Genomic DNA, 12,318 nt, shown 5'->3' on the forward strand with positions numbered 1-12,318 from the left:
TTTAACAATGTCAGAGACACAGCAGCACTAGCTGGTATTTGGTATGGTCATGTCCTGTAAAGGACCAGCAGTGTTTCATCAGTTTGTGGTCTGCAGTTTTCCCCATTCCTCGGGGAGACTGGAACAGTTAGAATTAAATACTATGTTGCATGACTTCTAAACACCATGGGATAGATAGTTACAAACTATACAACTTCAGGACCCCCAGCAGAACAAATATTTCAACTGCAAGTACTCCTTAGGGGAACCATCATGGACATGATGGATCAAATGGCCTTCTTCTGTGCTGTAACAATTCTAGGATTCCAACTGAGCTTGTGAGATGAAGGTAAGTATTTGAGGGGTTTACATTTTGTTACGATATTTCAGACAAGCAGAAATGATGGGAAAAGCTGCAGATAGAATATTTTCCCAAACCTAAAGATAATTTCGGAAACTGTCATGAAGCATCTTGAATAATGTCCATCAGATGTTTGTGGACTCATTAATCTGCTCACCAATAGCAGAAGCAACATACTTTATATTCAAATCATCAATTATTTAAATTTTGCAAAATTACAAGCAGTGTCTATTTTCATGTTGTAGCCTTTTGGTATGTCTCTTAAACAATGGATGATTGCTATGGCTTTTCCATCTTAAATTTACAGATTTAAGTTTGAATTTATTTCCAAAATCCCATCACTGAAACAGACTGTCACCATGGTAAAGTGTTTGAATTCTGATTGGAGGAATAACATAAGCACTGTCTATCAGATTGAGGTTCAGCTGACATCTATGTGAGTTAACGCTCGAATTCGGAGTGACCCCAAAGAAAATTCTTCACCTTTCCATCTTTATTTACCTGTTTCTCCCTCATTATCACATTGCCTTCATTTTCATTCTACTGAAGAAAATCCTATTTTCTAAACCTTTGATTGTTTTCCATGTAGAAATGTTCCTATTGAAAATCAAAAGTACAAGACTTTGTTTAAAATCTACATTTATCTTTTAATTTCCTAAGGTCTGAACTGTGAAGTTGAAATAAATGAATGTGAATCTAACCCCTGTCAGCATGGTGGTACGTGTAGAGACAACATTGCATTCTATGACTGTTTATGTGCTCCTGGTTATGAGGGAGTTGACTGTGAGACAGATATTGACGAATGTGCCAGCAATCCATGTATCAACCGAGGAACATGCAAGGACATGATCAATGGGTAAGGAACACATTGCATTGCTTCCTTATCACAGCATTGACACTAATGATTTTACTTTCTTACAAAACAGGTGGACCTCATAGGACGGTCATTCTAACGTGCATTAAGGTCATCGCAAATCCATTATTCTGTCACACCTGGATCTGGTTTGAATTGAAGAAAAGTCAGTCAGTGGTACAGATAGAAAGTTTGTGAAAAGCAAAATGAATCCTCTGAAGGAAAGAGAAAAAATGTTGATAATTCTGAAGAAAACAAACATTTGGATTCATCCACAAACTATCTAGAAATAGCTTTGACACCCTCAATGACAAAGATAATTTTAGACTAATAATTTGTTTGCAGTGACTTATTACCAACAACCAGCCTGGAATTATTTAGAAATATTTCTGCTTGTATTTTATTATTCCAATTTTGATTTTTGACTTTAAAGTTTTGACTGAATAGTTACAGAAATAGAAACATCTCAGAGGAAACAAAACCTGGAAACCTTCTTAAAACTGATTGGGGTGGAAATAAAATTAAATAATTGCTTACACATAATATAAGTTAAGGAAATCAGGAAACACAAAGCCAGGGCAGATTGTGATGCATGGAATCTCACAGGGGTTTGTGCTGGGTGCTTAAAGTTTGCATCATCAAGATTTAGATGCAGGGATCAAGTGATAGTACATGAAGTTGACACAAAGATAGTGTTCTCTTCACAACCTATTTTCCAATCTAAGTGTTTGCAAAGGGCATGGATAGTGAATGAGTGGCCAAAATCTGGCGTACAATGTGAAAAATGAGAAGTTGTTTACTTTGACAGGAAGAACAAAACATCAGAGAATTACCCCAACAAAAAAAATGGCTATGGAAATTTGAAAGGTTCGAATGCATGAGTCACCAAATGTTAATATTAAAGCATGGAATCAAGGAGACCAAAGGGATGTTCTCCTTTATTATGAAGATAAAAGTAATTTGTTATTGATCAGCTTTAGAGAGTATGGGTGAGATGGGACCTTGATGTGTAGTTTTGGTCTCCTTATGTAAATATATTAGAGACAATTCAGAGGAGTTTGATACTTGGAATGAATAGGTTGCCTTATTGGTTGGTTGGACTGGGCTTGTTTCTGGAGCTTAGAAGTGTGGAGCATGATTAAATTGAAGTGTCTAAGATCCTGAATGGCGTTCATGGAAAAGATGTTTCTTATTGTGGATGAATAAGGAACTGGAGTACAATGAGTTATAACTTGAGGTTGCTCCTTTAGGGCAGAGATGAGAATTTCTTTGTCCCTCAGAGGGATGTGTGACTCTGGACTGTGGTGGCAGGAAGACCATTGAAAATTTTTAAGGCAGAGGTGAATAGATTCTCTTTATGCGTTGGAATCAAAGCTTCTCAGGAGTGGATGAGAATGTGGTGTTGAAAATACAACCATATCAGCCATAATCATATTGAATAGCAGAGCAGGTTCAAGGGACTGAGTGGCCTACTCAGCACCTATTTTGTGTGTGTGTGTATTTTGTATGTGGGCCACAAGTGACAGTAGTAGAGAGGCAATGTTTTAGCATGTTCCACCTGTAAAATGAACAGGATCAGTCGTAAAGCAGCAATGGCTTTTGAGAATTCTGTAAATAACCAGGATTTGGGAAGCAGCAATATGGGACTTCAAGAACAAATCTCATACATAAAGAAAGCAATGATATACTTTCAGTTACATCATCAAGTGTGGATTTTTTTTGAAATTTGTGACCTAAACTACAAACTTGAGCAGAATAAGTCCTCGAATAATGTATGATGCCTGAACCAAAAGAACAGACAGAATAAGATTGCCCTGGACATGACCGCCTCAGAGAGTCTCAAGAGCAGCATTGTGGGACTGTGATGCTGTCTTTTCTCCCTCTGGAGTATGTCTTCCTGCTCATCAGGTGTGGAACAGCATGAAGAAGCATCTACCCCGTCAACCCCCCTCATGGTTCTCAGTGATTGTACCTTAGCTTGAAATGGTACTTTACACGGGGTAAGAGTTCGGGTTCTTAACAAGATACCGTTATTCTAGCATCTTTTTTATCTTTGTATTGGCAAATGATTGAGAGTTATGCTGCACTTTTGAATCTATTTTGGAAGATTTGGATAAGACAATTTTTTTGCATGTAAGGAAGAACAGGGAAATTCCCTTCTTGCCTTTGTTATATTGCCGTACATGGGCGGTGTAGTGATGCAGGGAATACAATTTCTCTCACTGCACTGATGCTAACAACAGTTTGTATTTATGCATTTCTCATCATAACTATTTCAAAGTTCCTAACATGCAGGAAAAAGACATGATTTGGGACAAAAAAGGAGGAACTCTGAGGGCATTCTAAAAACATAATCAAACTATTCCAGCATCCGCAGTAATTTGCTTTTATTTTCTAAATGTATTAAGTAAGAGGTTTTGGGAATTAGGTATTGCTCAGCCTCAGATTAATTCATAGAATCCCTACAGTGCGGAAACAAGTCCTTCAGCTCAACAAGTCCACACTGACCCTCCAACACAATTCCCACCCAAACCCATTCCCCTATTGAACTATTCTATATTTACCCCTAACTAACACATCCCTGAACACTATGGGCAATTTAGCATGGCCAATTCGCCTAACCTGCACATTTTTGGATTGTGGGAGGAAACTGGAGCACCCAGAGGAAACCCATGCAGTCACAGGGAGAATGTACAAACCACACACAGTTGTCAGATGCTGGAATCGAACCTTGGTCCCTGGCACTGCAAGGCAGCAATGCTAATCACTGAGCTACTGTGCTGCACAGTGTGGGAAGAGATATACAGACAGAGATAAAAATAAATCAGGTAGAGTGTGGCAACTCCATGAAAATATTTAAAAATGAAGTTAACAATATCAAATGTCTTTTCTTGCTCATAATAGTTGTAAGACATTTTGTGCAGAGTCTAGAATGCAATTAGAAATTCATTGAAGTCAGTTCTCGAAGTAAAGAAGTTATGAGCTAGGATTTCAGTACTGTCAGAGAGAGATGAAAAAATAAGCAGTATGCTTCCTGAGATGGAAGAAAAGAAGTCGAGGTGAGTGGCTGTAACAATTATGTAAGTTGTTAATGATATGTTTGGGGTTTTCACAAGTCAGTTTTGTTGATGTTGAGCTAACAGCTATTTTGATGATACCCCGTTCTCCAACTGCCATTGGACTGACAAGTTTGTTCTGGTTAAACCTGGTGATCAGAAAGAATATATCAGACTCAGGATAAAAAGTTGTGGTTGAGCATTAGATTCCAGTTTTGTCTGATACCAGTGAACGCATTGGTGAGGTTTCTGCCACCAACATATTAAAAATTAAATGGATGATGTTCTGGATGCACCTATAGTTAATGAACAGCACAAATATGGACGAAACAGTGAGAAGAGACTGTCATAAACATGAACAAAAAAAAAACAAATTGGACTGCTCAACAACAAGGTTAGTAGAGAGTTTATGAAGAAGGGTGATTTGGGGCTGCAGAATCCATCACTCAGAATATCTTTGGTGTCTTTGTCCAAGATAATCTTGATGCTGTCAGCCAAATGGAAAGACTCAAACAATTTCCACTATTAAATGTAAATCTGTAGTTGATGGTAATCTTGAGTTGAAAGGCATTTAAAACCAGTTGGGTTTATAAAAAAAGTGAAAGAGGGACATTTTGTGGACCTATGATGTTGTTTGAAAAAGCATGCCATAATAAATACAGTGTCACTTTAAAAATTGCAACTTCATAAACAAAATTAGTTGTGAAATCTGTTCACATTTGCCAAACAACAACCGCATAGGATACATGCATTTCCTGCCATATTAACTGAAAATCTCAGTTGAAACAGTCTCCTTAAAATGCAATCGTTTACAAGTACCCCCTTGTCTGATTGATAAGTCATGGAATCATTATATAACACATTGAAGACATGGTGGTTTTGAGTGCAGCAATCCAATTAGTCTCACATCCCTGCTCTACACCTGGAGCCCTACAATATTTTCTTGAGATGTGTGTCCAATGTCCTTTTGAATTCATTCACATGCAAGTCACTATGGTCCTCACAGGTAGCAAGTTCCACAACATTGCTACTAGTTACAAAGAAATAATTGCTCGCACCTCCCATCTCACTTTCCCAAAGCATTGAACTTGCATCTCCTAGACCTTGTACCATCAGCTCTTGGGGGAAAAAAGACTTCTTTTTATTTCACCTGTTAAACCAGGCATAATCTCACATACCTAACAGACTAAATTTGCAGTTATGGTGATGCACACTGCTGGACTTGATAAAAACAACCACAAAGCTTCCACAGTTTCTGGCCTGCATTTCCTCCTTTCTCCGTGGTAGTTCCATCTTGTTTTAAGTAAAGCAGATGTCTTGGCATGTGACAGCAATGATGTCAGCAAGCAGGTCAACAGCCAATCATACTGAAGTATTCACACAGCAAATCAGGAAGTTAAAAGCACTTACATACTTCACCTTTAAGTAAAATTTTCATCAAGAAAAATAAGTAATGATCAGATTGACATAGGAGCCAAAATAAGGATAAACTCGTAAAAGTGAGCCGAGAAAACTGTGAAACTTTATTATAATGAAATTTGATATACAGTTCGATGCCCGTAAGCACGGGTCCGTTTCCCTCGTTTCAGTTACCTGCGGTTTACTGCAGCCTGAACTTAGAGAACATTCCAAAACTAGGGCCCAAGAGGCTGCCAGGAAGGTACGTTTCCCATTTAAATGAATGGGTTCACACCTATCTACAGTTTCAGGCTTCTGCAGTAGGTCTTGGAATGTGCTCCCGTGGATACGGAAGCGGCTACCAGGGAGTGGGGAACTACGGTACTGTAGATATTAGTCCCTTTGGGGCAACACGGTGGCTCAGTGGTTAGTACTGCTACTTCACAGTGCCAGGGACCTGTGTTCGATTCCAGCTTCAGGTGATTGGGTGGAGTTTGCATATTCTCCCTCTTTCTGCATGGGTTTCCTCTGGGTGCTCTGGTTTCCTCTCAATCCAAAAGATGTCAGGTTAGGTGAATTGCCTATAGTGTTCAGGGATGTGTAGGTCAGGTGCATTAGTCAGGGGAAAATATAGGGTAGGCGGATATGTCTGGGTGGGTTATGCTTCGGAAGGTCGGTGTGGACTTGTTGGGCCTGTTTCCACACTGATGATATTGTGTGCAGTGAGATGGTTTAGCAGTAATCATGAAGTACACATTTGACAATGTGCAACTTTTTCCAAATGGTTTTACAGCAAGACCATGCATAAGAATGGAAGCTCTCATCAATTTTCCATTGAATGCAGTTTACAGGTGCCTAAATGACTGTGGAACAACTGAAAGCAATTTCTGGATTTCCACATTTTTCTGTGCATATGCATATTCCAGACGTTGCTGTCTCTTTCAATGGTGTAATTATCATGAAAGTTGATTTACCGTTATACCATTATAATAACCATTGTTACCATTATAAAATGTAGACCAATGTGTTTCTATTTTTGATGCCTCCAAAATGTAGGATCTGTGATCCCAGATCTATTGTTACATCTGCATCAAAACAATTACAGCATTCACTCAACAAACCAGAGGAGGCGATGGATTTGGGAAGAACAACTAAAATTGCACCTCTAGTTTTCTGCCCAAATCTGAACCATGGCATTGAGTAAGTCAGCAGCTAGTTCCCAAAAGTAAGAAAGGGAGAGTTAGAAAGAGGGTTGCTCTAATACATCATATTGTAGTTGGCTAAAGTTATGCAGTCCAATGAACAGATCACTTACTTGATCTATTGACCTCTGTAGAATTAAGGGAAGGCAATTGAATTTAAAATGGGAAAAGAAATGAGAAAGCCCAGCAATTTGTCACATCTTGACTTTTCAATTGGTGTTTTAATTTCTACCCCTAGGTGGCGGCACAGTTTGCAACTTACAATATTTGCACCTTGCAGCTAACTGTTTTGATGTGCTCAGGGGTATAGCAAACTAATGCAAGTTATAAACTGACAAATGAAATAAAACAGAGTGTCCTCCAACTAATTTTCTCCATTAAAACTTACTGTAATGGTTGACTATTGATTAAAATACATGGCAAAAGGACCAAACTGGTCACTGGCTTCTGACCCACAAATAGAAAAACATAAGAAGAAGGTTGCAATTATTACCATTATAGCAGGAAGACTTTGAAAAGTTGCTACTTGTCACAACATATTGAAATAAGCTAGTACCAAAAATAGAAGTTACTAGGAAATCCACACCATGCTTTGATGTTGATAACATGTAGAATGATAGGTAATCTGCTACATTACTTGATTTTTAAAAATATTTGTGCAACTGTTTTCGTCAAAATTGTTCAAGGTTTACTTGTTGATTTCCTAAATGTTTGGAGACAGTGACATAGTTCTTGCAAAAACAATTCATGGATCATGTGTGAGCTCTCATCCTGGCAAAAATAATGCAAGACCGTTTTCCTATTCCAAGTTTAATATCACATGTATTCAAATGTAAATTAAGGACAGTGAAATATATGTATATATAAGTATACAGTCAAAGAAAATCAAAACAAGTTGAATTATTCTGCATTAATGAGTCAACAATTGTCTCCTATGGATCTATTAATTCCCATGTGACCAAATTTGAAATCTCTCCCCTCAAGAATTGGGTAAAGGAGAACTTCTATTGTTCATGGCACCTTTAGTCTTCAGAGCCAAATGGATAAGATGAGGTGAAGATTGGCCAGAGTATCAGCTATTGCTGTTTCCACTGAGAGTTACGAGGATAAGAGAGCACGTTCATTGATCAAGTAGAAATTACCTGATAAGAGAAAATAACAAAGAACTGTGGATCCTGGGACTAAATACTGAAATTGCTGGGTAAACTCAACAACTTCTGTGGAGCGAAAGCAGAGTCAACATTTCAGGTCTAGTGACCCTAGTTCAGAACTGATTGCAGCTCGGAAAACATTGGTGTATATGGGGTAGAGGGGAGAAACAAACAGCAAGTGGAATGAAGCTCAAAGAGAACAATAGTTAGGCAGACAAAGGAATGGGTAGAGGTCAGCCTGGGTAAATCAATAGCTGCTAATGGGGACCATTAGTGACTGACATTGGGCCAGTTGTAGTAGCAGCCTATGTGTTGGCAAGGCCTGGTGTGTGAGGGTTGTGGTAAGGAAATGGGAGAAGAATTGTATCATTTTGCATTACCTAACCTCTTAGGAGAGAAAGCAGTGCATAATTACCATCAAAACAGCTTGAGGTTGGGTCCTCAATGAAATTACATTTGTGTTGACTGATGTGGGTATCATCACATGATTATGCCATTTATTTCATCAATTTCTACCATTGTTGACTGATCACATACGTCCTACATGTATCCACATATCTGTGGGTGAAATTGCACTCTGGGGCAGTATTTTCATTCGGCAGGATGACTGTTCATCTTTCAAACACTACTATTTTATTTTCAAAAGCGATTTGTTCTGTAATGGATCCTAACATAGAGTCACAGACCATTTTAATGTAGAAAATCTTTGAAAATGCTGCTTTGAACTTTGCTTTGAAATAATTATAATGCATTGCTAAACCTGAGATATATGATGGATAATTTCTTCCAAATGTTGCCCTGCTGTAACTTACTGACAGTTCCCTCAAGTTGGCTCAAAGTTGGTTTTATTTACCTCCGGGGAATAAGTAATATTAACTCACTATAGCAATTTCACAAAGAGGTTTAGTAATGCATTGTAAAAAGTGTTGTGGATTTTAAATTGTGTGCAGTTAAATATTCCGCAATAATCGTCACATTATTCATGAGTCAAAGTGTCAATGAAGGGCCTACTTTCAGACTTGTGCCAATAAGCAGTAAGCTGGTGACAGAGGTAATTGGCTCATATGCCTCTCACTCACCGTACTATTTCCTTTATTGGTGGATCTTGATGAAGGGAACTCAAAATATGAATATGAAGCTGTGACAAAGTGCAAGAGGTCACTGAGATACTGTTGCCAAAAGATCTGCGTTCTTTCATAAGGAATAAAATCAATTGCTCGCCTCAACATGACCTGCCATCATCATTTAAAGTTTATGTTCCTTCACTTTATTTACTGAAATAGCATTAATACTCACATGCTCCACTTTGTTCCTGTAGTTACATGTGTGACTGCACTGAAACAGGATTTATGGGCACAAACTGCGAGATAGATATTCCGGAGTGTGCATCCAATCCATGTGTTAACAATGGGACGTGTCTGGAAGGAGTGAAGAGTTACACTTGTCTCTGCTGGGCTGGTGAGTTTGTCACTAACAGAGGAACAAGAGGGAGGGAGGTGCTGGGGAATATTAAACCCACCCTACACTGACTCAAATTCTCCCAGAAAGCTAACATCATTGTTACCTTGCCAACTATCTACAGAGATTATTCTGTAAAAGCCACTATTAAAATTGTAGATTGACTAGCATCAATGTTAACTGTCATAAAATTAATTTGCTTTTTGATTTTTGATTTTTTTGTCTATCTCAGCCTTGAACATACTTAATAGCCTCACCTCAACAGTTCCCTGTGGTAAAGCATTCCACAGATTCACTATCCTCTGAGAACAAGTTCCTCCTCATCATTGAGGAGGATCAGATGTTTTGACTTGAGAAGTGTTCTAATTGGAATCACAGTTCCAAACAAGCTTTCTTTTAACTTTTACACCTTAGCCTTAGATCATAGGATCTGTATGGTGTGGAAGGAGGTCATTCAGCCCATCGTGCCCACACCAACCATGCAAAAAGCATCCCATCCAATCCCTGTAACTCTGCATTTTCCATGGCTAACACACTTAGCCTCCATATCCCTTAAACTATGGGCAAATTAACATAGCCAATTCACCTGACCTGCACATCTTTGGACTGTGGTAGGAAACCCGCGCAGGCATGGGGAGAATCTTCAAACTCTACGCTGTCACCCAAGGGTGGAATTGAACCCAGGTCCCTCGTGCTGTGAGGCAGCAGTGCTAACCACTGAGCCACCATGCTACCCACCTTGGAGCAGAAGGATTTGGCGGCTGGTTAACAATATGAGGCACAATCTGAATGCACTTTCTAGAGCTGCAGCCATCTTTATATGAGCCAATAATGTGATGACCCCTATATGTTGAAGGGACAACCCATTGAAATGTGTATCACACTGAATGTCAACCTGGAGCTCAGGGTCTGCTTGCCATGACTATCTGGATGGGGTTAAAACTCTACATTTTGTGCTACCATTAATACAAAGATGTGTTCCCATCAAGAGTTGGTATAAGTTGCCAACTGTAGGATGTGATGGTTTTCAAACTAACTTTCTCTTTAGTATGAACAGAAAATGCTAAAGCAAAACAAATTAATCAGCATCCGATCAGATAAAAGACAGTGACATATGAACTGTAATGCAGAAAAGTTGTTTCCCTTTTTGGGAGAGTCTAAGATCAGAGCGCACTATCTCAGAATGAGGGGTGGCACATTTGAGACAATGATGAGGAGGAACTTCTTCTCTGAAGATAGTGAATCTGTGGAATTTTCTTATCACAGAGAACTGTTGAGGTTAGCTCATTAAGTATGTTCAGGGCTGAGATGGACACAGATTTTTAATCAGTAAGAGAATTGAGGGTTATTGGGAAAAGGCAGAAAAATGAAATTGAGGGTTATCAGAATCAGCCATTATCTCATTAAGTGGCAGAACAGACACAGTGACCTGATTGGACTGCTTCTATGCCTGATGGTTAATTTGAGATCTAGCCTCCCTTTACTTGGGAGCAAAGAATCATTCAGGAAACAATCGATGTTCTTTCTGCACCCATGAATTAACATGGTAAAACTGTCCTGTGATTCGGTACTGTTTTGACATCAGGAGGTAGCTAAATCATTTTAAAAAAGGTTTCTCGGATGGCCTTGTGGACACAAATATTCTGTGAATCATTCCATTCTCTTAGAATCTATTACAAGGGAACCGAGTGACTGAGCACTTAACAAACCACGAGATGGCCAAGCGTGGCATGGTGCAGTGATTGGCACTGCTGCCTCACACCACCAGGGACCTGAGTTCGATTCCAGCCTTGGATGACTGTCTGTGTGGGAGTTTGCATATTTACCCCCGCCCCGAGTATGTGGGTTTCCTCCGGGTGCTCCGGTTTCCTCCCACAGTCCAAAGATGTGCAGGTTGGGTGGATCGGCCATGGGAAATGTAGAGATAGGGTGTGTGCATGGGTGGGAAGTGCTATGGAGGGTCGGTGCAGACTCGATAAACTGATTGACTTCTTTCCTCGCTTGAGGGATTCCATGACCAGACCTGTAAGGCACAAGTCATCATTAGTTACCTACTCCAAAAAACACCAGGTTTGTTAATGTGTAAAGAACATGCCTATGGTGATCACACTGTCTCCCTTTAAAGCTGTCAGGCTTGGTGAACTAAGAATTAAAACTAAGAGTGCCAGAGACAAAGATGTGAAGCCTTCTAGAATCAAGGAAAGTAGGTGGAGTTAAGATATAGATAAGCCATGAACTACCTGTGAGCTTGCTCAGGCGTGGGGGTTTGTCTGATCTTATTATGTGTTTCTACTGTTACAGTGGCTTCATGTTTAAGCACTTCTGAAGATGTGAATTTGAAGGATTGTGGATTCCCAGATTGTGTTTTTTTAAAGGGGTCAATGAAAGGATACTGAATAATTTTTAAGCAAGACATTTCTTGCGGATCACATGTCTTGCAATAACAGCTGATGCCTGTGTTTGGGTTTATGACCATCAGCTTGCACCTTCTGATCTAGTTAGTGATCAGCCTGGAGAAGGAAAAGAGCTCCCCAACTCAGATCTCCAGTTTCTGAGGTAACCTCTTGTTGTGGGTCCAATCTGGCACCTTTATTTCCCCTTCTATTCTAGTCTACCACGACTTTTCTCTACCCATCTCTAATTGTGCATTGACTCCTGGATGTCTCTCACGGGGCATTATGTGGCCTGGGCTGGGATCTTCCTGTGTTCATGTCATTGCATCAAATGTAAAGTTAACCTGCACTTCACTTCAGAAATTGTGAGGCAGGAACCAGTCCTCAAACTGTACTGCTTGGTCATCTCACTGGTCTAAAGGAAAGCAAAGCTCACTCCCTGCTTTGGTAGTGGAGAGGAGGGCACC

General features: G+C 39.5%; 1 protein-coding gene across 1 annotated transcript in view; it reads left to right on the forward strand.

The window, feature by feature from the left end:
• LOC132825661 (protein crumbs homolog 1-like) overlaps nt 1–12,318 on the forward strand; it is a 110,213-nt gene that overhangs the window by 27,122 nt on the left and 70,773 nt on the right. The window contains exons 3-4 of the mRNA XM_060841037.1: nt 1,001–1,196; nt 9,319–9,458. Coding sequence (XP_060697020.1) covers nt 1,001–1,196; nt 9,319–9,458 — 336 coding nt within the window. The remainder of the gene's footprint in view (nt 1–1,000; nt 1,197–9,318; nt 9,459–12,318) is intronic.

Source organism: Hemiscyllium ocellatum, chromosome 21 (assembly GCF_020745735.1).
Source record: "Hemiscyllium ocellatum isolate sHemOce1 chromosome 21, sHemOce1.pat.X.cur, whole genome shotgun sequence".
Lineage (NCBI taxonomy): Eukaryota > Metazoa > Chordata > Chondrichthyes > Orectolobiformes > Hemiscylliidae > Hemiscyllium > Hemiscyllium ocellatum.